Source organism: Liolophura sinensis, chromosome 1, assembly GCF_032854445.1.
Source record: "Liolophura sinensis isolate JHLJ2023 chromosome 1, CUHK_Ljap_v2, whole genome shotgun sequence".
Taxonomy (NCBI): Eukaryota; Metazoa; Mollusca; class Polyplacophora; order Chitonida; family Chitonidae; genus Liolophura; species Liolophura sinensis.
This window is the reverse complement of record NC_088295.1, coordinates 90,394,634-90,419,640: the sequence shown is the minus strand read 5'-3', so window position 1 is coordinate 90,419,640 and position 25,007 is coordinate 90,394,634. Positions and strand designations below refer to the sequence as shown.

General features: G+C 39.6%; 1 protein-coding gene across 1 annotated transcript; it reads left to right on the top strand.

Moving 5' to 3' along the window:
• Positions 1–3,689: 3,689 nt before the first annotated feature.
• LOC135481011 (kielin/chordin-like protein) lies at positions 3,690–12,262 on the top strand. The gene is made up of 5 exons (XM_064760945.1): positions 3,690–3,847; positions 4,824–4,908; positions 7,579–7,693; positions 9,982–10,079; positions 11,639–12,262. The coding sequence occupies exons 2-5, from the start codon at positions 4,830–4,832 to the stop codon at positions 11,752–11,754; spliced, it is 408 nt and encodes a 135-aa protein (XP_064617015.1). The 5' UTR covers positions 3,690–3,847; positions 4,824–4,829; the 3' UTR covers positions 11,755–12,262.
• Positions 12,263–25,007: the final 12,745 nt, after the last annotated feature.

Here is a 25,007-nt window from a genome sequence, read left to right as displayed (position 1 = left end):
CTGTACACCCCTATGTAAGAATCGGCCATGTCTGTTCACCCCTTTGTAAGAATCGGCCATGTCTGTGCACCCCTATGTAAGAATCGGCCATGTCTGTACACCCCTTTGTAAGAATCGGCCATGTCTGTGCACCCCTATGTAAGAATCTGCCATGTCAGTACACCCCTATGTAAGGATCGGCCATATCTGTACACCCCTACGTAAGAATCCACCATATCTGTACAACCCCACGTAAGAATCCGCAACGTGTGTATATGCCCAGTTAAGAATTCACAGTGTCTGTTCATGCCCACTTAAGAATCAGCAATGTCCGCACAACCCCACTTAAGAACCCGCCATGTCTGTACATCCCACTTAAGAATGCGCAATGTCTGTACATCTCTACTTAAGAACCTGCAATGTCTATACATCTCAACTTAAAAATCCGCCATGTCTGTACATGCAAACTTAAGAAACGGCATTGTCTATACATTTCCACTTAAGAATCCACCATGTCTATACATCCCCACTTAAGAAGCCGCGATGTCTGTACATTCCCACTTAAGAAGCCGCAATGTCTGTACATCCCCACTTAAGATGCCGCGATGTAGACCCACATATAAGAATCATTTTATAGTAAACAGCTCAACGTCAAGAGTTATTATTAACTCAATTATCAATTCAGCTGATCAACATTCAATTGTTTGTTATTTCATTAAAGTGTTCCACAGGTTTGTAAAATAGTAAAATTTATCTGTTATAAATTCTCCATTAACAGCTTTACATTAACAGCGTGTTTGTCGTATCTAGATTCTCTGTTGCATTTTTAATTTTAGGAACGGTCAGGTCACGTCGTACCTGTAACATCCTGATTATCATGTCAGTCGTTTATTAACCAATCAAGTTAGCGGGGTTACCAATCATTTTACGATGCAATCATTTTAGTCAGGCAGCCAATAAAGTTAATAAGGTAACCAGTAAATTTAGGGAGGTAAACAATTATTTTAGTGAAGGTAGCTGTAGGGTTAGTGAGTTAAACTTTCCATTAGGCGGTTATTTTCCCCGTTAGTTTTACAACTCTCTGAGTGAGAGGAAAGTTTCAGTGGCCACTTTACCTGATACATATCATATGTGACAAGCCTCACATTTTGTACTGACGAGTGCATCTTGTATTGCTTCACGAGTAAGTACTAAGCATGCACTATGTTTGTGTTTTACGCGTTGTCGTGTGTACGATTTTCAATTTACCATTCTTATGGATGACGTTTAATCAATCTAGACACTATGGCACTCTAAACTATCTGGACACATAGCCGTGCTAACTGTAGCCAACACTGATTCAGGACAAGCCTTTGTCCTTCTGGTAAAGTTCACACTCATAAATCATATCCTCTCCACCAGCTCTGGCCCAAAGCCGATTTCGGCCTAAAATCGATGGTATAGTTCGCCCTTGATGATGTCAGAAATCCAATTCCGTCATTTCAATATATACATCAGCTATGCGGAGGAGAATAACAAATGAACAGTTGTCACCGGCCTTCAAATGTCTCGCCCCTTCTTTTCTCCGTTACAAAGCCTTGGGACATATGTTACAAGATCTGCTGTCATTTGCACGTGTGGCGAGGTTACATGGGTATTATTGAAGTTGCCACGTGTTGGGTACCCAGATATGACGACCGATTGCTCTCTGGGTTTCGTCCACGCAATTTAATAACTTCCGAAATGTCGAAATGATATCCAGTGGACTTAATTGCAAGCGTAATTGAGTTTTGTCCAAACCATCGCAGGGCGTTTCAAATAGATTCGCCACCATTAAAAAGCTGCGAGTGTAATTAGTCATAGCCTGTGTTATGCTGGTGCACGTACTCTCGATTGAACTTCCTGCACACGGCAGATGTCTAGTGCAAGCGAGCACTAAAGGCGAAGACTAGCATAGCGACATCAGCTGATAATTCCTCAGAAGTTGTCCTGGACCATTTCCGTACCGGCTAATGAATTGACATGTACTTATTACTAGTCCAGATTACCAGTCACACTACACTGCCAGTATCCTAAACACCCCCAGCCTTCAGTCGGATCTCAGCTCCGGTCCAGTTTACATTCTGTTCATTGTTTAACGATTTCAAGGCTTCAAAGCTTATTCTTAAATGATTCAGGTCAATCCTGACGGCCCTCAAACATCGACATTTATCTGTTCTTCAGACATCATTACGAGAAATCAAATAAGTCTGGGGAGTCACGTGGTTATCGTATTGGCACAGCACATCATCTCATGAGTCTCTCTGTGAGTTCAAGTTCAGCACATGCTGGCTTGCCTTTCTGTCGTACGTGGAAAGTCTGGCAACGACCTGCTGATGCAGTGAACTCTGTCTCCCCTAATGAAAAAATGGAAGGTTGTTTCTTTCATTAGACCCAGTGTGTTGGAGAAACTGTCAGAAGATAGGCCTGCAGACTCTTTATTAGAACGACTGTCATGTGATATGAATATATTCAAATAATTAAAAGAGAATAGCCCGTGATAGAAATGAAAATTGCACAGTTGCAGAATGGAGCCAATGTCGCCCCAAAACAGAGAAGGTATCGCACTCTTGACCAGAACCTGAGGGGATTGAAACAGAGACTTGAAGATGGTGAAATCTCCGTAACTCAGTATTCTGAACATGCCTCTTATTTTCTACATCTTGGAGAAGTGTAATATCTCATAACTTACTAAATATTAGTAATTAAAATAAACCTCCTGCATAGAACCCCTCTGTGTTTATAAATAATGGGATAATGAGATAATCTTTCCATAGTGATATGGCTTTCCCCCACCACCCCCTCCCCGCCAGTTTGCTTTCGCCAACTCCACATTTCTGTTTCAAACAAAAATAGCTGGCAAAAGTGGAATACACCCTCACCAATGACCTCTCATCAATGCCATCGCTGTGAGGTCCAGCTTCCTCTGCGGGTGTACGTGGGAAGGTCTGTCAGCAATCTGTGGATGGTTGTGGTTTTCCCTAGGGTTCTGCCCGGTTTCCTCCTACCATAATGCTGGCCGCCATCGTACAAGTGAAATATTCTTGAGTACGGCGTAAACACCAATCAAATAAATAAATAAATATGGCTGGTCTTCATCTGACGTTAGACTGCGCATGCGCCAACGTAAGCACCGCCAGCTTCAAGTTTGTTAACAAGACTAGGCGAACAATGAGAGCGGGGGAATCTACAAATTTTCTGCCCAAGGCCGGATTTGAACTCTACTTCGTGGATTATAGTGATTGAAATGCAAGCAGCTTTAACCGCTCGGTCACACCGGCTCCTTCTTGGGGGGAAGTAAAGCTTGTCGATGGCAATAGCTGCGCATATTTCATACACACATATATACATACATACATACATACATACATACATACATGCATACATACATACACACATACATACATACATACACACATACATACATACATACATACATACATACATACATACCTACCTGTGTTGTTACAGTAATGTATGCAGCACGCCCAGTAGAGGCGAGTGACGTCATGACACCGCTTAAGCCTATCTCAGACCAGGGCCAGATAAACGGCTAGTTCACATCTTAATTTCTTTATTCTGAAATATTCTGATTTGTGGTGAATGTTGTTTGTCCCGCTTCATGTTATTAGCCGGGGACAGAGCGGTATGAAGCTGGAGTGGCGAAGTAGGCGCGGCAGCAGAATTTCGGGTAGACTCATCGATTGATGGCAGGTTCTGGACCCTGTTCAGACAATGATGAATAGGTGTAGAATTAAGGGATAGTGCTATATAAGACCGGCTGTTGTCGAGGTCTCTCAGATCACGGGCCGCCTTCAGCGCATGTCAATAGTAAACAAACCGACATCAGGTGAGTTCATCTAACTGTCTGCATAGGTAACGCGATCAACGCGTATTCCTAGCTTATTCCTCCGCCCACTTACATGTAGTTTCGTCGGTCAGTAATTTAACTCTAAAACGCAGGCTATATCATTCAGGTTGAAGGAGTCGTGAGCATCACATAGGATATTTCACCAAAGATTTTATCGTGATCAAACATACCACGGTCGCATAATTGCAAAAAGTGTACTCTGTGCTTCATTGATAGAGAACGTTTTTGTTCTAAATACCATGACTTCGTATCCGAATAGTGAATATAATAAGGTGAATGTGGTGTTCACTTCACTCTCTGTCTTGCTGACCTGGCACGTGAATGTAATAAGCTCAACCCGTGTAGTTCACTTTAGCCTCTGCCTTGCTCACCTAGCGCATAAATGTAATAAGCTCAACCCGTGTGGTTCACTTCAGTCTCTGCTTTGCTCGCCAGGTGCGTGAATATAGGCCGAATGTAGGCCAAATGTAGTGTTGTTCAGTTCACTCTCTGCCTTGCTCACCTGGCACGTGAATGTAATAAGCTAATTCCATGTTGTTCACCTGACAACCTGTCTAGCTTACCTGACACGTGAATGTAATAAGCTCAATACGTGTTATTCACCTGACAACCTGCCAAGCTCACCTGGAACGTGAACGTAATAATCTCAGTCGGTGTTGTCCAGTTCACTCTCTACATTCCTCACCTGGCACGTGAATCTAATCCATATTGTTAAACTGATAACTTGTCTACCTTACCTGCCACTTGAATGTAATACGCTAAATCCATGTTGTTCACCTGACAACCTGTCTAGCTTACCTGGTACGTGAATGTAATCCACGCTGTTCACCTGACAACATATCTAGTTTACGTAGCACATGAATGCAATCCACGTTGTTCACCTGACAACTTGTCTAGCTTTCCTGGCAGTTGAATATAATCCATACTGTTCCCCTGTCTGTTCTCCTCATTTCAGATAAGCATGAATTCCATCCTTCTTCCGTGTCTCATAGGCACCTTGATCGTCCACGTGAGTCAAGCTGCCGTGGTTGCAACAGCAGGTGGGTGTGAATGTAGTAAATATGTACGTAACTACCAACAGTTACTACTGGCTTTATTTCGGTACTATTACTAAATTCAGGCCTGGTTATACATTTATATTATTTACTACTTTTTGGACGGGCGAGAGGGAGAGAGATGAAGGGTGGGTGGGGGAGAGATCGGGGGGGGGGGGGGGGGGCGGTGTGAGGGGAGATGGTGGAAAGAGAAAGGGGTGAGGGGTTTGCACAATGACTTAGGAGCCTCTCCTCTTGCCAGGGCGATCACCGTGAGTTCAACGAAAGCTCATGCTCCGGTCGTACACAGAAAGGGTCTCCAGCATGGTTGTGGGTTTCTTCCGTGCTCACTCCGGCTTCCTGGCACAATAGCTGTTGTATACGTGGAATATTTTTGAGTACAGCGTAAACACTAACCAAGTATATAATATAAATTCTGCCTTGGTTGTTTTCCACCAGTTTTGTCAACCCCTAGTTATTTAGTCATTTTTTGTCCATTTTTGTTCACCTTTTGTTGTTTTGGTTAGATTAGCCTGTATTGGTTAGGTCTGCCTATATTGGTTAAATTTGCCAATATTGGTTAGATTTGCCTGCATTGGTTTGATTTGCTTTTTTTAGTTAGATTTGCCTGTATTGGCTAGATTAGGCTATTTGGATATTACAAAATCGTCATAACGTAAGTAATGATGAAACGATGTTAAACCTCAAACAATTGGCTTGTTTGATTTTATTTCCTTTTATTTATCTAATGATCTGTGTTCTACGCTGTACTCAAAAAATATCACTTATTAGACGGCGGTCAGCATTATGTGGGAGCAAACGGCAAAGCTCGGGAGGTACCTACGACCATCCGCAGTTTTAGGTAATAGGCAAAGATGTAGCGGTACTGTGAATATTTACCAGTCATTTTGTGACTTAAGTGGGTAGATGTCTAACATTTCAGAAATTCCCACCTATAATATAATGTGCTTTTGTAAACAAGACGATGTCTGTATTTATTAGAGGTTAATTTGTGCGCCAGGGCCCACTCTCACGAAGTTCTCGTAAAGTCACGAGCTCGCAACTACCACGACGACGTGGTGCCATCGTTAATTACATTTAAGTGTAACTTTATCACAGACTAAGGGTTGAATGGACATGGTAAGAGGGCTGAATGGGCATGGTAAGAGGGTTGAATGGACATGGCAAGATGGTTCAATGAACATGGCAAGATGGTTCAATGGACATGGCAAGAGGCTTGAATGGACATGGCAAGAAGGTTAAATGGACATGGCAAGAGAGTTGAATGAACATTGCAAAAGGGCTGAATGGACATGGCAAAAGGACTGAATGGGCATAGCAAGAGGCTTGAATGGACATGGCAAGATGGTTGAATGGACATGGCAAGAGGGCTGAATGGACATGGCAAAAGGGCTGAATGGACATGGCAAGAGGGCTGAATGGACATGGCAAGAAGGTTGAATGGACATGGCAAGAGGCTTGAATGGACATGGCAAGAGGCTTGAATGGACATGGCAAAAGGACTGAATGGGCATAGCAAGAGGCTTGAATGGACATGGCAAGAGGACTGAATGGGCATAGCAAGAGGCTTGAATGGGCATGGCAGGAGGGTTGAATGGACATGGCAAGAGGCTTGAATGGACATGGCAAGAGGCTTGAATGGACATGGCAAGATGGTTGAATGGACATGGCAAAAGGGCTGAATGGACATGGCAAAAGGGCTGAATGGGCATAGCAAGAGGCTTGAATGGACATGGCAAGATGGTTGAATGGACATGGCAAGAGGGCTGAATGGACATGGCAAAAGGGCTGAATGGACATAGCAAGAGGCTTGAATGGACATGGCAAGAGGGCTGAATGGACATTGCAAAAGGGCTGAATGGACATGGCAAGAGGCTTGAATGGACATGGCAAAAGGGCTGAATGGACATGGCAAGAGGCTTGAATGGACATGGCAAGAGGGCTGAATGCAAGAAGGCTGAATGGACATGGCAAGACGAGTCTGAATGGGCATAGCAAGAGGCTTGAATGGACATGGCAAGAGGCTTGAATGGACATGGCAAGAGGCTTGAATGGACATGGCAAGAGGGCTGAATGTACATGGCAAGAGGAGGTTGAATGGACATGGCAAGAGGGTCGAATGTCTTTGTGGATGTAGAAAGAAACACGGACGAAATCTCAACTTCCTACACTACATAGCCGACGGGCTCTGCCTGCTTTTCTCACGCCATAATCCTGGCCGCCGTCGTATAAGTGAAATATTCTTGAGACCGGTGTAAAACCCCAATTAAATAAACAAATCCCATACTGTATAGCAAGCCATTTGTATTGGTAATTTGTAGGTTGTACTACAGATTGATATAGAAGGTAAAGGATTTAATCCACTTCCATTGCCTTGGTAGCAATATGCAGGCAACTGTGTTTCCGTGAGTCTAGTAGGAAGTTCGCTAAATACGCCTTCCACCGAGAGGTGGTTTTACTCCGGACGCTCCGATTTTCTCCACCCGTAAAACCAACAGCCATCACATAAGTAAATAAAGGAAATTAAATTGTACTTGACAGGCAAATACGGAACATTGGTAGACCTACTTGTATTTTGTCCAGAAATAAACTTGTTCTTCATACACAACAGCAAACCATCAGTATACGGCATTTGTACGACATTTGAAATTGAAGGTTGTGAGAGCGAGGGTAAAGTGTACAAAGATGGAGACAAATGGCCCGTTAAATGTAGTGCTGTATGCGAGTGTGTCAAGCACGAGGAACACTTCAACATCCAGTGTGTGTCAATGTAAGTATGCCTTACTTGTGTTATCTAGCTCAAAGGCGACCTCATACAATACGTGTATTAATTAGAGAATTTACGAACATTTCTGTTATTATTTTTTATGAGTCATTTTGTTTTTTGTTATCTACTTGTACAATGTGTGTCTGTTAGTGAAATTATGAATAATTCTGACATCATGAGGGTTACTAAATACCGTATGCACGAGGGTCAATTGGAGGGTTGAGGAAAAGCATCAGCGATATAATTAAATCGCGGCATTTCGTGTTTCATAATTATGAACAGTAGACATTTTTGTAAGCAGAGACTAGATCATTGCAGGTGAGAAAATTTTGTGATAACAAAGCTGCTATAAGAAAGTAACAAAAGTAACAAAAGTAACAAAATCATATGAGTATTACTTTGGGTCAATGACAGAATATTTAATCCTCTAAACAATAGCCCTGTGTGTTAATTCTAACAGCTTTTTTTGTTATAGTTCAAATGGCTTGAGATGACTAGCGTATGTATTACCTCAAATATTGTTTCAGTATCTGATATAGGGATATATAAATTAGTAATATAAAATAAATAACGCTTTTTAGTTTATAGATTCTTTAATGTAATTAGCTACCCCGATATTTAGAAACAGTGTTTTAGCTATATATGCCAATAAAGTTTATAATTCAAATTCGAATTATGTTTTGATTAGGTATGTTAAATGATATGATTTTATATCTTGCTTCTTTTTTTTCTAGGCTTAATGAATGTAAATCTAATTTGGCGATGTTTTAAGATAGATATTGATAACAAACACGGATTTATTTCTTTTATTTATTTGACTGATGTTTTATGCCGTACTCAAGAATATTTTACTTATATGATGTCGGCCAGCACTATGGTGGGAGGAAATCGGACAAAGCCAGGAGAAATCCACGACCATCCGCAGCAAACCGACTGAAAGAAATATTGAGTTTGATTCGTTGTCCTTTTGGTCAAAACACAAGTGTCTTTAGCAGACACTTGATGAGACACTTGCGCATGCATCAACTATTGCCTCACCGCAATGAACATGTTGATATGTCGTTGGCGCATAACTACGAAACCAGTGATGACATTTACCTCGAAAACCGTAATAATCTAACTAGTGTAATCATGGCTCAAGCTTCATCGTGTCGAACACTTTTGAGAGGCCAAGAAAGGGAAAATGTTGTATTCTTACGCTTTAGCGAGGTAAGTGTATCATATATTGTCAGCGCATCTGACAAGGTGGAATGAATTGCTCCAAAGTTAGGCTGATTAGGGCATTTGATATCTTCCTCAATCCAAATTTATTTATTCTAAGAACCGCAAATTTCTCCAAATTTTATTAAAGATTGGCAAAATCGAAATAGGACGTAACTTTCAAGCAAGTCGGATACATCAGATTTAGAGATAGGCGTTACTCTAGCTAGTTTAAACCACTTGGAACAGAACGTTGTTCAAAAAGAAAGATTTATAACTGTTAATGAGTAGTTGCCATTAATCTTAAAATCGATTTGAGAAGTGTTTTCGGTACCGGTAGATCCATTGTTCAAGTCTGCGACTGGTTTTATAATTTCCTCTGTAGTACACGTTTGCAGTCGAAATCTATGTAAATGATTTTCATTTAGAAAATTTATCAGGAAGACTACATACATACCGTATGTGTGTCAGTTAGAGAAATTATGAATAGTTTTGTTATCTACTACAAAATAGTGTCAAGTATAGAAATTGTAACTGGTTCTGTTGTTTATCAAAAAGACTACATACATGCCGTCTATTAACACAATTGTCAGTTGTTTTTGTCTATACTAGAGAGGCATAAATGGAAAGTTTACAAAGCACGAAATATGGAGGGATTCCTGCAAAGAGAAGCTGTCAAAAGTTTTCTGTGACAATGGACAGACGCAAGGAATTTTTCTAGGCGAACACATTAAATCAGTACCCAATCGTGTACCCTGTTAATCGATAATCGAAATAGGTAGCACTGTGTGCAAACACGAAACTGGCTTACATTTAGGAACCCCAGAGCATTTATGTCCTTCATCATATTTTATTACATCTCTTTTGCTCTTTTTTTCACTTTTTCAAACAGTCATTTAAAGAATCGTCGTATTTTTCGGAACTTTGCGCGAACACTGTCAAAGATCTTTCTATCCGTTACATAAACCCACAAGTCGCCGAGTTGCTGTTCTTTATTGGTGTTCCAAACAGAATATGGGCAAGGTGTAGGCTCAGCACGTCCATCCTACAACAAAACAATGACAATCTGTAATTTACTTTACTTAACCCAGGTGCCCCCCTTCTTACAGCCCAGGCTGTACAAAGAGATATTTATCTACCAGGAACGAGGACACTTCGACTGACTGCTGCCCTGTATGGGATTGCCCCAGTAAGTATGATGGTAGACTTCCACGAAGGGCCCACTATACCAAGCAAACTGTTGTTTCTTAGTTGCTCGCCACTAATCCGCCAATAGCTCACAAGCGTGAAACACTCCACTGGTTTAATGATGGAAGCCTTGCGAGCTTCTGATGGAAGCCTGGCGAGTTATGGCTACTGGTGTGCTCTGTGGACAGGGTGAGTCGTAATGTACATGGCAGGTTGTGAAGAGAGCGGGTCCAGATCAACAGGTTAGATGCTTATTTTTAGCAGCTTTATAAGTGGATCGTTCTATCAGTCTGTCTGTCGGTTGGTGCATCTGTCCGTCCGTCCTTTGGGTCAACTTTTCACATCATATCAATTAAACTGAACCTCCTGTCATTCATCTCGAGCGTTTCATTTAAGGAGGGCCTGAGTGGAAGCCGTCTTGAAATCATATATGGGAAGATGTGATAACTTTGGCGAAGTTGCGCTCGTTCAATCATTAGGCCTGTGTTCGAACCCAAGTAAATGTGTAACCCAAGTGTAATGTTCTCGTGTCAGCTGATGCGAATGTGTATGTGCAAAAGGAGTATAGAGGGCGCTGTATTTAAATATCTTTCTTGTTGAACCCCGTGTCCTCAACGGAGAAATGGGGAGTGAAAATCTCATTCGCGAACAGCCATCTTGTGCCACACTTTAGCGGTCGAAATCAGCACGAGTACGGCGTTTAAAATCCGCCTTGGGTACACGAGTCACTGCTTCAGCCCGGCTCAGACAAGGAGATCATTGAGATTATTTGCCCCTCACTGGCGCAAGATGGTAAGTGGTCAAGAAAAGGTAGGGTAGGTTTTACAGGACGTTCAGTGGAAATCACTTTGATTCAATCAGTAAAACAAACATGTTTATTAAGGTTAAGGGAGGAGGGTGGGTGGAGGGGGGGGGGGAGTAGGGGGAGGACTCAGACTAAGACTGGCAGTTCAGACTTGCACTTCAGTTTCTTCTACGTACAAAACTATATATATATGTGAAATGTCTTGAGGGCACAGCGTTAAACGCTTATCAAATAAACAATAACAAGCTTGACACACTCTTTATTTACACTTTGCCCTTACAGATTCCTCAAAGCAACGTTTTGCTTCAAGCCTGCTAAGAATCTAAACATTGTGGGGCTTGTTCTAAGTATCGAGCATGTGGTTAGCTTCGCAAGTTGTGTAGTTTTGTCGTGTATTGTGAGGTTTTAATTCCTTCAGTTGATTATTCTTTAACGCCACACTCTAAATTGCTCTAAACTTCGGTGCCTATTTATTTGATTGCCGTACGCAAGAATTTTCCTCTGATATGACGGCGGTCAGGAGTATGGGATGCACGTGGGGCGAGTTCACGCCGATGCTCGTGTGGGTGTTTACAAGTCTTTTCAGACACCTTGTCTTCCACCAATGTAGTTTTGCAGCAATCCAATAAATACAAGTATGTTACAGAATAACCCCCGTATAAGTGAAAAACTCCTTGTATATGGCAATAAACAGCAATCAAATAAATATGTTACAGGAGAAATCGTTAATGGCTTTTTAATGTTTGATTGTGCAGCGAGTTGTGAGAAGGATGGTGTGACCATTCCCAGCGGACAAATGGAAGAGCTAGGGACGGAGATATGCGGATGTCACAACGGTGAATTGGAGTGCTTCCCGATGTTTACAAAATGAACACTTTTCTGCAATCTCTTAGCCTTAGTCATGTGATGTGTAAAAATGACTAAATATGGTCCATATGTTGGGTGAATCATGTATATTGTGAGCAATGTACAAAACGTGATGGGCCTACTAACCATCAAAATAGACAGTTCCAAAAGTATATGTGTTGTAGGGTTAATACAGTGCTTGTCATTCTTTTTTTAAAAATATTATCAAATTATTTCTACGTCTGTATGTTAACGTTGTTTAAAACAGTTTATGTTTTCATCGTTAAATGGATTCACATAGTCTCAGCTCTAACAGGAAAAAGGCGTGTAACCTATATGGTGATAAAACCTGTCTGCGTGTACCTTGTTGATTTATGAAAACAACTTTTCACTTCGCAGAAGACTTACTACAGAAAGACCTAGCATCCTACTTGCATGGGGTCCTATATGCCTATAAGTTAGGGTACATGTTTTTGCGCTATGTAGAAAAGCATTCAACATTTAGGTCAGAAATAAAGAAATTGAGAAACAAGTTTCCTCGTAAATGTCCTTCTTCAGCCCCGGAGTGTTATCATGTGTGTACATCACACACCTGTAATCAAGCACAACATGACAAAGGATTGTCCAAAATTAATGAACTCTTTGTCTGTAACGCGATGAACAGTACGCCTCTTTCGTTCAAGTAGGCCAATCAGTAGAAGCGATGAAATAATTAGTGTACGGAAATGTACGATATGGCTGACCCTGCTATTTTCAAAAATAAGCTCACCGTGGTCATGAAAGGTGGTTTTGCAGGCCTATGTACAGTACAGGTATATCTGAGAAAAGAATGAATGTTCTTCATGAATGCACTATATGTGAAACTGAGAAAACGCAGAGATTTGAGTCAAATACTCAGTTATGAGTCAAGAGAAAAGTTCCATTGCGTCAGTTACTGTAAAATCCGAACTGACTGTTTTATACTTCCTCCTATGCCATTTGGGTAGATTTGCAAAATAATCTCTTTCATATGGCGTTGCTGTGAATCAGCACTAAATGTAACGCCATAGGTCGATTTGGCACTGATTTCCTCTACATAGTGTTACCGTGAATTAGCACTATAAATATGACGGCACGGGTCTATCTGATACTGATGTCTTACGCATGACGTTACTGTGAGTAAGCACTACAGATATGACCACATGGCGTTTTTGTGAATCAGGACTAAATATAACGGCATTAGTTTATTTGACACTGAACTCTTCCACATAACGTTAATGTGGATCAGCACTAAATACGACCTGAGCTTATTTGACTCTTAACTCTTCCGCATAACGTTAATGTGGATTAGCACTAAATACGACCTGAGCTTATTTGACACTGAACTCTTCCGCATAACCTTAATGTGGATCACCACTAAATACGACCTGAGCGTATTTGACACTGAACTCTTCCACTTAACGTTAATGTGGATGAGCACTAAATACGACCTGAGCGTATTTGACACTGAACTCTTCCGCATAACGTTAATGTGGATTAGCACTAAATACGACCTGAGCGTATTTGACACTGAACTCTTCCGCATAACGTTAATGTGGATCAGCACTAAGTATAACATGGCCTATTTGACACAGAACTCTTCCGCATAATGCTAATATGGATCAGCTCTAAATATAAGGACACGAGTCTATTTGATACTGAACTCTTCCACATAACGTTACTGTGGATGAGCACAAAATATAAGGTAATGAGCCTCTTTGATAGTAAACTCTTCCACATAACGTCACTGTGGATCAGCTCAAGATATAAGGACATGAGTCTATTTGATACTGAACTCTTCCACATAACGGTAATGTGGATCAGCTCTAAATACGACATAAGCTTATTTGACAGTGAACTCCCCCGCATAACATTAATGTGGATTAGGACTAAATATAACGACATGAGTTCATTTGATACTAAACTCTTCCGCACAACGTTAATGTGGATCAGCTCAAAATATAAGGACATGAGTCTATTTGATACGAAATTCTTCTGTATAACGTTAATGTGGATCAGCACTAAATATAAGGACATGAGTCTATTTGACACTGAAATCTTCCACTTAATGTGGATCAGCACTAAATATAGCATGAACCTTATTTGAAACTGACCTCTTCCGCATAACGTTAACGTGGATCAGCGCTAGATGTAAGGACATGAGTCTATTTGATAGTGAACTCTCCGGTAAAACTTTAATGTGAATGAGCATTAAATACAACGACATGAGCCTATTTGATACTGAACTCTTCCGCATAACATAATTGTGGATCGGGTCAAAATCTAAGGACACGTGTCTACTTGATATTGAACACTTCCGCATGACGTTTATGTGGATCAGCATTACACACAATGACATAAGGCTATTTGACAGTGAACTCTCCAGCAAAACGTTAATGTGAATCAGCTCTAAATACATCGACATGAGCCTATTTGATACTTAGCTCTTCCGCATAACATAATTGTGGATCAGCACTAAATATAACGACATGATGCCATTTGATACTAAACTCTCCCGCATAACGTTAATGTGGATCAGCGGTAAATTGAACTCACATGAGCTTATTTGATACTAAACTCTCCCGCATAACGTTAATGTGGATCAGCACTAAATATGTGGACATAAGGCCATTTGATACTAAACTTCCCCGCATAACGATACCGTGGATCAGCACTAAATATAAGGTTATGAGTCTATTTCATTCTAAACTCTTCCGCATAACGTTAATGTGGATCAGTTATAAATACAACAACATGAGTATATTTAATACTAAACTCTTCTGCATAACGTTCATATGGATCAGCTCTAAATATATGGACATGAGTCTGTTTGATACTGAACTGTTCAGCATAACGTTATTGTGGATCAACACTAAATACAACGATCTCCAGCCGTAAGTGGGAAGGTCTGTCAGCAACCTGCGGATGGTCGTGGGCTTTCCCCGGGCTCTGCCCAGTTTCCTCCCACCATAATGCTGGCCGCCGTCGTATAAGTGAAATATTCTTGAGCACGGCGTAAAACACCAATCAAATAAATAAATAAATATACCGACATGAGCTTATTTGATACTAAACTCTTCCACATAACTTTAATGTGGATCAGCACTAAATATAACGACATGGGTCCATTTGATGCTGAACTCTTCCGCATAACGTTAATGTGGATCAGCACTAAATTCAACGACGTGAGCCTAGTATGACACTGAACCCTTCCACATAACGTTAATGTGGATTAGCATTAAATACGACCTGAGCTTATTTGACACTGAACTCTTCCACTTAACGTTAATGTGGATGAGCACTAAATACGACCTGAGCTTATTTGACACTGAACTCTTCCGCATAACGTTAATGTGGATCAGCACTAAGTATAACATGGCCTATTTGACACAGAACTCTTCCGCATAATGCTAATATGGATCAGCTCTAAATATAAGGACATGAGTCTATTTGATACGAAATTCTTCTGTATAACGTTAATGTGGATCAGCACTAAATATAAGGACATGAGTCTATTTGACACTGAAATCTTCCACTTAATGTGGATCAGCACTAAATATAGCATGAACCTTATTTGAAACTGACCTCTTCCGCATAACGTTAACGTGGATCAGCGCTAGATGTAAGGACATGAGTCTATTTGATAGTGAACTCTCCGGTAAAACTTTAATGTGAATGAGCATTAAATACAACGACATGAGCCTATTTGATACTGAACTCTTCCGCATAACATAATTGTGGATCGGGTCAAAATCTAAGGACACGTGTCTACTTGATATTGAACACTTCCGCATAACGTTTATGTGGATCAGCATTACACACAATGACATAAGGCTATTTGACAGTGAACTCTCCAGCAAAACGTTAATGTGAATCAGCTCTAAATACATCGACATGAGCCTATTTGATACTTAGCTCTTCCGCATAACATAATTGTGGATCAGCACTAAATATAACGACATGATGCCATTTGATACTAAACTCTCCCGCATAACGTTAATGTGGATCAGCGGTAAATTGAACTCACATGAGCTTATTTGATACTAAACTCTCCCGCATAACGTTAATGTGGATCAGCACTAAATATGTGGACATAAGGCCATTTGATACTAAACTTCCCCGCATAACGATACCGTGGATCAGCACTAAATATAAGGTTATGAGTCTATTTCATTCTAAACTCTTCCGCATAACGTTAATGTGGATCAGTTATAAATACAACAACATGAGTATATTTAATACTAAACTCTTCTGCATAACGTTCATATGGATCAGCTCTAAATATATGGACATGAGTCTTTTTGATACTGAACTGTTCAGCATAACGTTATTGTGGATCAACACTAAATACAACGATCTCCAGCCGTAAGTGGGAAGGTCTGTCAGCAACCTGCGGATGGTCGTGGGTTTTCCCCGGGCTCTGCCCAGTTTCCTCCCACCATAATGCTGGCCGCCGTCGTATAAGTGAAATATTCTTGAGCACGGCGTAAAACACCAATCAAATAAATAAATAAATATACCGACATGAGCTTATTTGATACTAAACTCTTCCACATAACTTTAATGTGGATCAGCACTAAATATAACGACATGGGTCCATTTGATGCTGAACTCTTCCGCATAACGTTAATGTGGATCAGCACTAAATTCAACGACGTGAGCCTAGTATGACACTGAACCCTTCCACATAACGTTAATGTGGATCAGCGATAAATTGAACCACATGAGCTTATTTGATACTGAACTCTTCCGCATAACGTTAATATGGATCAGCACTAAAGATGAGGTCATGAGTCTATTTGATACTAAACTCTTCCGCATAACGCTAATGTGGATCAGTACTAAATATAACGACCTGAGCCTTTTTGACACTGAACTTTTCCGCATAATGTTAATATGGATCAGCACCAAATACAACCACCAGGATTTGATTTGACGCTGATCTCTTCTACTGCCTTATTTGTTTAATTATTTATTTATTTTCAGTTCACTGTGTTTTGCACTAATCCATGATGTTGTTTCCACGTTTTACACGTCAAGTTCTGTTCCCGTTATTTTGGCAATATATTCTTTAGTTCTAAAGTTTTCAGCTACTTTGTGAAGTAGATTCTCTATATGTAATGGTCTTTTCATTTTGTTCATCTCAAAAATCCATTTTGTTTTTCTGCTAGTATAAGTAAAGTGTTTATAGTTGTTTTTCGTTGATAAAACTAAAATTACTGTAACACTGTCGTTTTTGCACGTAAAGTTGCACCCCTGCTTTAACAACATTTCGGCCACAACATTTAAACCATTTCCGACTGGACAAATAAATGATCAATGGTTTCTTTTTCTTTGCTAAGCAGTTGACAAATGTCATCATCTTTTCAGTCAATTTTGTACAGATACGATTTTGAAGGGCATATCCGTTGCCAAATTTTATCTTGAAAATCTCTTCGTTTTATATCTCTAATACTTTTGAAGAGAGATAAGAAAACACTTTATACTTTAATATCATTCAGCTGTAAGATGTACTTCCTTTTAGAGAGTATTTGTGTATTACAGTCACCCTAGTTCAAAATATCATAAAAATATGTGTACCTCGCTGCTGCTTTTCCTTTTGTTCTCAGGATCTAATGTATAACGTCTTACTTTTATATCAATTCTGAATGAAGTACGAGAAGATTTTAAAATTTGGATTGTACCATAAGTGTTCATGTAATCTGTGTCTTCTTTTGATATTTTCACAAAAATTCCCAAACTTCGAGTGTTTCAATTCTAAAGATTTTTAATTGTCTGTACGATATTTTTGACATATCAACGCTCTTCAACTTGTCCCAGTGTACAGGTGTAATCTTAATTGTTTGCTAGTTATTTTCTTCAAAAACAAGCCGTTTCACGCATCTTAATTTTAAAGATTGGATAAACGGCATAATATTACCCATCCTTAAACCTTCATAGGCATAATTATTTGCTATTTATGACCTCTTATCTGGCCTGTCATCCCAAAGAAATTTATACAATAAACTGTTAATTTCTTTTAAAACATATAACAGAGGGCAAGGTAGTGATAAGAAAAGATGAATCATTTCGTAAAGTGCGAAAGATTTGATAACCGATATTTTACCCAGGAGGGTGACGTTTCTTAATCTCCATTTTTGTAACTGTAGTTTTAATTCCTCTATTCTTGCAACAGAGTTAATTCTCCCTATGCTCTTGAAACTCGTAGTTGAGAACTGAATATCTAATATGTTTAGTTCATTCACCCAGCTTTACGTCCTGGCATAATTTTAGATTGCAACCAGAAAAAGAGTCTATCTGTAGGATTAACAAGACTGTCCGTGATTCTGTTACTGAAGTGCTCCGCTTTATTTAACATAAATCTGAAAGCTATCTGTACAACATCAGAAGAAAACAGTTGCGCTGTGGTGCTGAGCTACCGAAACACCGGGGCGTGGTAGCGCTGTCGTACGATATCACCTGAATAAAAACAAACAAAATAAAAACAAAACTGTACGCGACAATGTCTCAAAATAAACTCTATATTTAACATATCAATTACTGAGTACTGTATAAGGTATGATTAGCCGATTACAAGTTACTTTCATTTTCCACAGTTACAAAATCTGGTCACGTGTTGACAACCGTCTTCGTAACATGGCAACGCCAAAACAACAACGGCATTCTGTAAAATCTGTTCAATGAACACTTACTGTAAATCTATGTTCACTTACAAAATTTCTTGGCAGCCTTATGGTTTTGTACGTGTACATCTGACGTTTATATCAGATGACGTCCGTCAAAATGCGGCCCAAAACTGTGAACTGGCTTTTAAAAGCGATCTTTTCAAAACATCTTATAAAACTCAACAGGAAATCCATCCACTTCCAGCTTCAGACTTTATTAATCGACTTCATGTTGCCTAATGCAGCTTTAGTATCTACTATTTCATAATTTTCGTCTGAACTTATGTATAAATATTTATAATATATTTTTTGTTGTCAGATGTCTTAAATATTTCGTTTCCATTTTCTAGTTTAAATTTTGAAATAAGCTTATTCGTATAATTTTGTTTTTCTAAAAATAAAAAGTATTTGCTCGGTTTTCTCCATATTCTACATATTTGGCCTTTGTCCTTATCATTATACCATCCATCTTTTTTGCCTGAGATTTTGATATTCTGTTTTCAAATTATCCAGCGTCATAAGTTTTGTTTTCGCTTATTGTTGTACAACTTTTCTCTATTTCTTCTTCTACTGGTAGTATTTCGCTTTCCAGTTCTGTTTCTCTACACTTCTATTTTTTCTTCTTCACTGACGTGTATTTAATTGTTTCTCCTCGTATCTTCATTAACAAAACTTCAAAAAGTAGAGTCACTTACGGTTAATTGTAAATTTGCCTTGGGTATGCCTTAGAGTTTCTCTCCTATATGGCAATGATGTATATTCATCAACTGTTTTAATTATCACTGTCTTAATAAGGCCAATGCATTGTAGATCTTTCAATAAAGAACAATTTAATTCCCAGCATCCTTTACCTCTATCACAATTTACAAATTGACATGCCAGTGTTATAGCAGAGTGCTCATTCCGATATCCAGGTTTTATTTCGACTTTAGTACAAGTGTTAAAAATGTCTTTAATCACTAAGAAAAAGTCCAATTTGACTTGCTTGCTTGGAGTTTTTCGCCTCCATGTAAATTTCCGTTCACTTTCATGATTTACTCTCCAGACATCGATATATTCTTCTTCATTCATCATACTTGATACTGCCTGGCATGCTCTGGGTTTATTTATTTTCAAGAAATGTTCAGTGTCTTTGATTTGATCTATTACTAAATTCCAGTCTCCACAAATAACTGTTAAATTTCCTGTATGTTTGTTTTCCTTTTTATATGGTTTTAAAAAAAGGTTTGTCTGTGTTATGCCCATATAGACTACACAGAGTTACAGGTACTTCATGTATCACTAGGTCCATACAAACTACACAGAGTTACAGGTACTTCATGTATCATTAGGTCCATATAAACTATACAGAGTTACAGGTACTTCATGTATCACTAGGTCCATATAAACTGCACAGAGTTACAGGTACCGGTTCTTCATGTATCACTAGGTCCATATAAACTGCACAGAGTTACAGGTACTTCATGTATCACTAGGTCCATATAAACTACACAGAGTTACAGGTACTTCATGTATCACTAGGTCCATATAAACTATACAGAGTTACAGGTACTTCATGTATCACTAGGTCCATACAAACTACACAGAGTTACAGGTACTTCATGTATCACTAGGTCCATATAAACCATACACAGTTACAGGTACTTCATGTATCATTAGGTCCATATAAACTACACAGAGTTACAGGTACTTCATGTATCATTAGGTCCATATAAACCATACACAGTTACAGGTACTTCATGTATCACTAGGTCCATACAAACTACACAGTTACAGGTACTTCATGTATCACTAGGTCCATATAAACTACACAGAGTTACAGGTACTTCATGTATCATTAGGTCCATATAAACTGCACAGAGTTACAGGTACTTCATGTATCACTAGGTTCATATAAACTGCACAGAGTTACAGGTACTTCATATATCACTAGGTCCATATAAACTATACAGAGTTACAGGTACTCCATGTATCATTAGGTCCATATAAACTACACACAGTTACAGGTACTTCATGTATCACTAGGTCCATATAAACCATACACAGTTACAGGTACTTCATGTATCACTAGGTCCATACAAACTACACAGAGTTACAGGTACTTCATGTATCATTAGGTCCATATAAACTGCACAGAGTTACAGGTACTTCATGTATCACTAGGTCCATATAAACTGCACAGAGTTACAGGTACTTCATATATCACTAGGTCCATATAAACTATACAGTTACAGGTACTCCATGTATCATTAGGTCCATATAAACTATACACAGTTACAGGTACTTCATCTATCACTAGGTCCATATAAACTGCACAGAGCTACAGGTACTTCATGTATAATTAGGTCCATATAAACTATACAGAGTTACAGGTACTTCATGTATCACTAGGTCCATATAAACTATACAGAGTTACAGGTACTTCATGTATCACTAGGTCCATATAAACCATACACAGTTACAGGTACTTCATGTATCACTAGGTCCATATAAACAGCACAGAGTTACAGGTACTTCATGTATCACTAGGTCCATATAAACTATACAGTTACAGGTACTTCATGTATCATTAGGTCCATATAAACTACACAGAGTTACAGGTACTTCATGTATCATTAGGTCCATATAAACCATACAGATTTACAGGTACTTCATGTATCACTAGGTCCATACAAACTACACAGTTATAGGTACTTCATGTATCACTAGGTCCATATAAACTGCACAGAGTTACAGGTACTTCATGTATCATTAGGTCCATATAAACTGCACAGAGTTACAGGTACTTCATGTATCATTAGGTCCATATAAACTGCACAGAGTTACAGGTACTTCATGTATCATTAGGTCCATATAAACTGCACAGAGTTACAGGTACTTCATGTATCATTAGGTCCATATAAACTGCACAGAGTTACAGGTACCGGTACTTCATGTATCATTAGGTCCATATAAACTGCACAGAGTTACAGGTACTTCATGTATCATTAGGTCCATATAAACTGCACAGAGTTACAGGTACTTCATGTATCATTAGGTCCATACAAACTGCACAGAGTTACAGGTACTTCATGTATCACTAGATCCATACAAACTACACAGAGTTACAGGTACTTCATGTATCACTAGGTCCATATAAACCATACAGATTTACACGTACGTATCACTAGGTCCATACAAACTACACAGAGTTACAGGTACTTCATGTATCACTAGGTCCATATAAACTATACAGAGTTACAGGTACTTCATGTATCATTAGGTCCATATAAACTATACAGAGTTACAGGTACTTCATGTATCACTAGGTCCATATAAACTGCACAGAGTTACAGGTACTTCATGGATCACTAGGTCCATATAAACCATACAGATTTACACGTACGTATCACTAGGGCCATACAAACTACGCAGAGTTACAGGTACTTCATGTATCACTAGGTCCATATAAACTATACAGAGTTACAGGTACTTCATGTATCATTAGGTCCATATAAACTATACAGAGTTACAGGTACTTCATGTATCACTAGGTCCATATAAACTGCACAGAGTTACAGGTACTTCATGTATCACTAGGTCCATATAAACTATACAGAGTTACAGGTACTTCATGTATCACTAAATCCATATAAACTACGCAGAGTTACAGGTACTTCATGTATCACTAGGTCCATACGAACTACACAGAGTTACAGGTACTTCATGTATCACTAGGTCCATATAAACTATACAGACTTACAGGTACTCCATGTATCGTTAGATTTATACAAACTACACAGAGTTACAGGTACTTCATGTATAGCTAGGTTTATACAAACTATACACAGTTACACGTACTTCATATATCACTAGGTCCATACAAACTACACAGAGTTACAGGCACTTCATGTATCGAAAGGTACATATAGACTACGCAGAGTTACAGGCACTTCATGTATCACTAGGTCGATGTAAACTACACCGAGTTACAGGTAATTCATGTATCACTAGGTCCATATAAACTACACAGAGTTACAGGCACTTCATGTATCGAAAGGTACATATAGACTACGCAGAGTTACAGGTACTTCATGTATCACTAGGTCCATACGAACTACACAGAGTTACAGGTACTTCATGTATCACAAGGTCCATTGTGACAAAATTGCCAAGTGGGTCGATATCCACGTTTTTTACTATATAATCAAAGTTTTTATACAACAGTAAGATTATGTATACATTATGTCCGTTCATCAGGTTTTAGATACCATTACAGAGGTTTAAGGCGTTGGTATTGAACGGAAATGGACGGCTGTTGGTTGTGACGGTTTGCCATGCATCCTGGGTAAGTTGGGTGCCATTACAAGAACAATATGCCGGCCCGATAATATATCCACGTCCTGTGTAATGTGGATATTTCACGTACAAAAATTGATGGCACAGCTATGCTAGTGTCCTGCGCCGAGACAAGTCACTTCACCCAACATTTGAATCTAAAGGTTTCTAAGTGGTTTACTCCACACAGATGGGGATGTAGGGTACCAAAATATAGACAAAAACATTTGAGATATGACGGGCAACCGCAAAACAATATATCCAACAGATCAAATCCCTGTAGCAATTAACTGAACTACATTCAGAAAAGTTCCAAGAATAAGTTGCAAGCTCTACAACTACGAGGAAATCTCTACCCCAGATACAATGACGGAACATTACGGCCGAGTTTACACTACTAATGAAAACAAGGTTTACAAACAATGCATTTACGGTATCAGAGAAACCACCAACAACATTTACTGTTTAGCCGATTAGCCGATTACGACTAGCCGATATTAAGAAACTATTCGCATGGTTTCAGCAAGCTTGTACACATGTGACTGATGAACGCGCATAGTCTATAAAAGTTAATTACTTATTATCAAGTTGGTGGAACGTTACCCAAGGAAAGAATGTGTTACTTACACCTTTATAGCTGGACATACAAGGGAAGTAGGACAGTTCGTGGCGGAATTATGAACACGTGCGCGTGCTGCTCTAATCTACTAAACAAATTTACCTCCAAACACAGAAGAGTTCAACAATCAGGAAAACCATCACTCTAGTGATGACACAAGTGGATAAATGTTGAACCAAGCACGCAGTTGAGATCTGGACAAATTGCCAAAGAACCAACCAAGCTATCTGTAGATAAATATGTTTGCATGTCACAAGCTTTCTCGTGCATGCCCACTCCGCTTTTCTTGTGCATATACCCACGTCCCAAATGAATTAAAGGGCGATGTAGATAAATTATTCTCTAAGCACATAGATGATCAACTCCCCTCATTACTCACCTTTCACATTTACAGCCTTCGGCCAGTTGTCTCCTTGTCATTGATATATATCCTAAACTTCAGGACAGCACATTTGTCTGCCATGTTTGCCAGCAGCATTTGTCAGGTGAGGACACATTTCGTGTTTACTCTACTGTGAACCATCCACAAATAGTTGTTGACTATGTAAACCATCATAAGTCGTGGCAGATGCTATTAATAACCTTGCATGGCATGTCTGATGAGCTGATGCTTCCTATTGTCGTCAGTCCATGGCCAAAGGACAGTTGCCATCTACCGCGGGTTATTTGCGTTGGGTGAATGAGGCGTGAACGTACTCTTGCATTTTTCCTTTGGTGTTCCGCTTTTTGTTGCCCATCTTTTTCTATCGATGTGCTATCTGCCGAAACAACCGTCACCTCCAGGTGACAGCAAATACTGCATTCTGTCCTTTGTTCCATGGCGTCAATAAAGTGTACTACCAGGAGATTGAATTTAGAGACATGTCCTTGTGCTGTATGTGCCCATTCTCGGTACCAGTGAGAGTCTCTCTTCCACCAGAAATGCCAGCAAAGGGGGAGGCGACAATTTCGTCTTGGAAGCCATAATCGTAGAACTAAAATGTGTCTTCCTCCTGGCCTTCCAAGCGAGCAAGACTGACTGATGAGTTGTCGAAAAATAGAATTCCTGTCAAAGGCGTAAATTTACATTGTTATCGCACGGCGAATTGTCATTGTTCTTGACCAGTTTAAGTAAATTGTGCCGATTAAATATTGACAATGAATGAGCCCTGCACCTAATAATTAACTGACAGGCACCCAATAGGTTCAATTCATTTGTTGGTGTTACTGCTGTACTCAAAAATATTTCACTTATAAAATGGCATTGTCGTTGGAGGAAACCGCGGGTTGCTGACAAGTCGTCAGTCAACAAACACAACAGGATCTGAAATGGGCTTGAGTCTGCAATGTGGATTGAACCCAGCACGTTCCAAAAGGTTTTGTACAAATTTTAATTTATTTTTTCGGCTTTCTTTGGCGGATTTCACAGTAGAAATTCATGATGTCGGGAAGGTCCTGTCTGGTTACTTCCCATTACCAACAAATCACATGGGCCCAGAAAATGCAGTCTGGGCCACAACATCTCACCTACAGCTCCTCTCCACCAGTCTCGAGATAAACCCAACGGGCTTTTGATGACGCTACAGTCGATGTTGAGGACCGGGTGACCGCAGACATCATGGTCGGTGCTGACACCACTGTTGGTGTGGCAACATTAGATGTGCTTGCCTGTGGGAAAGA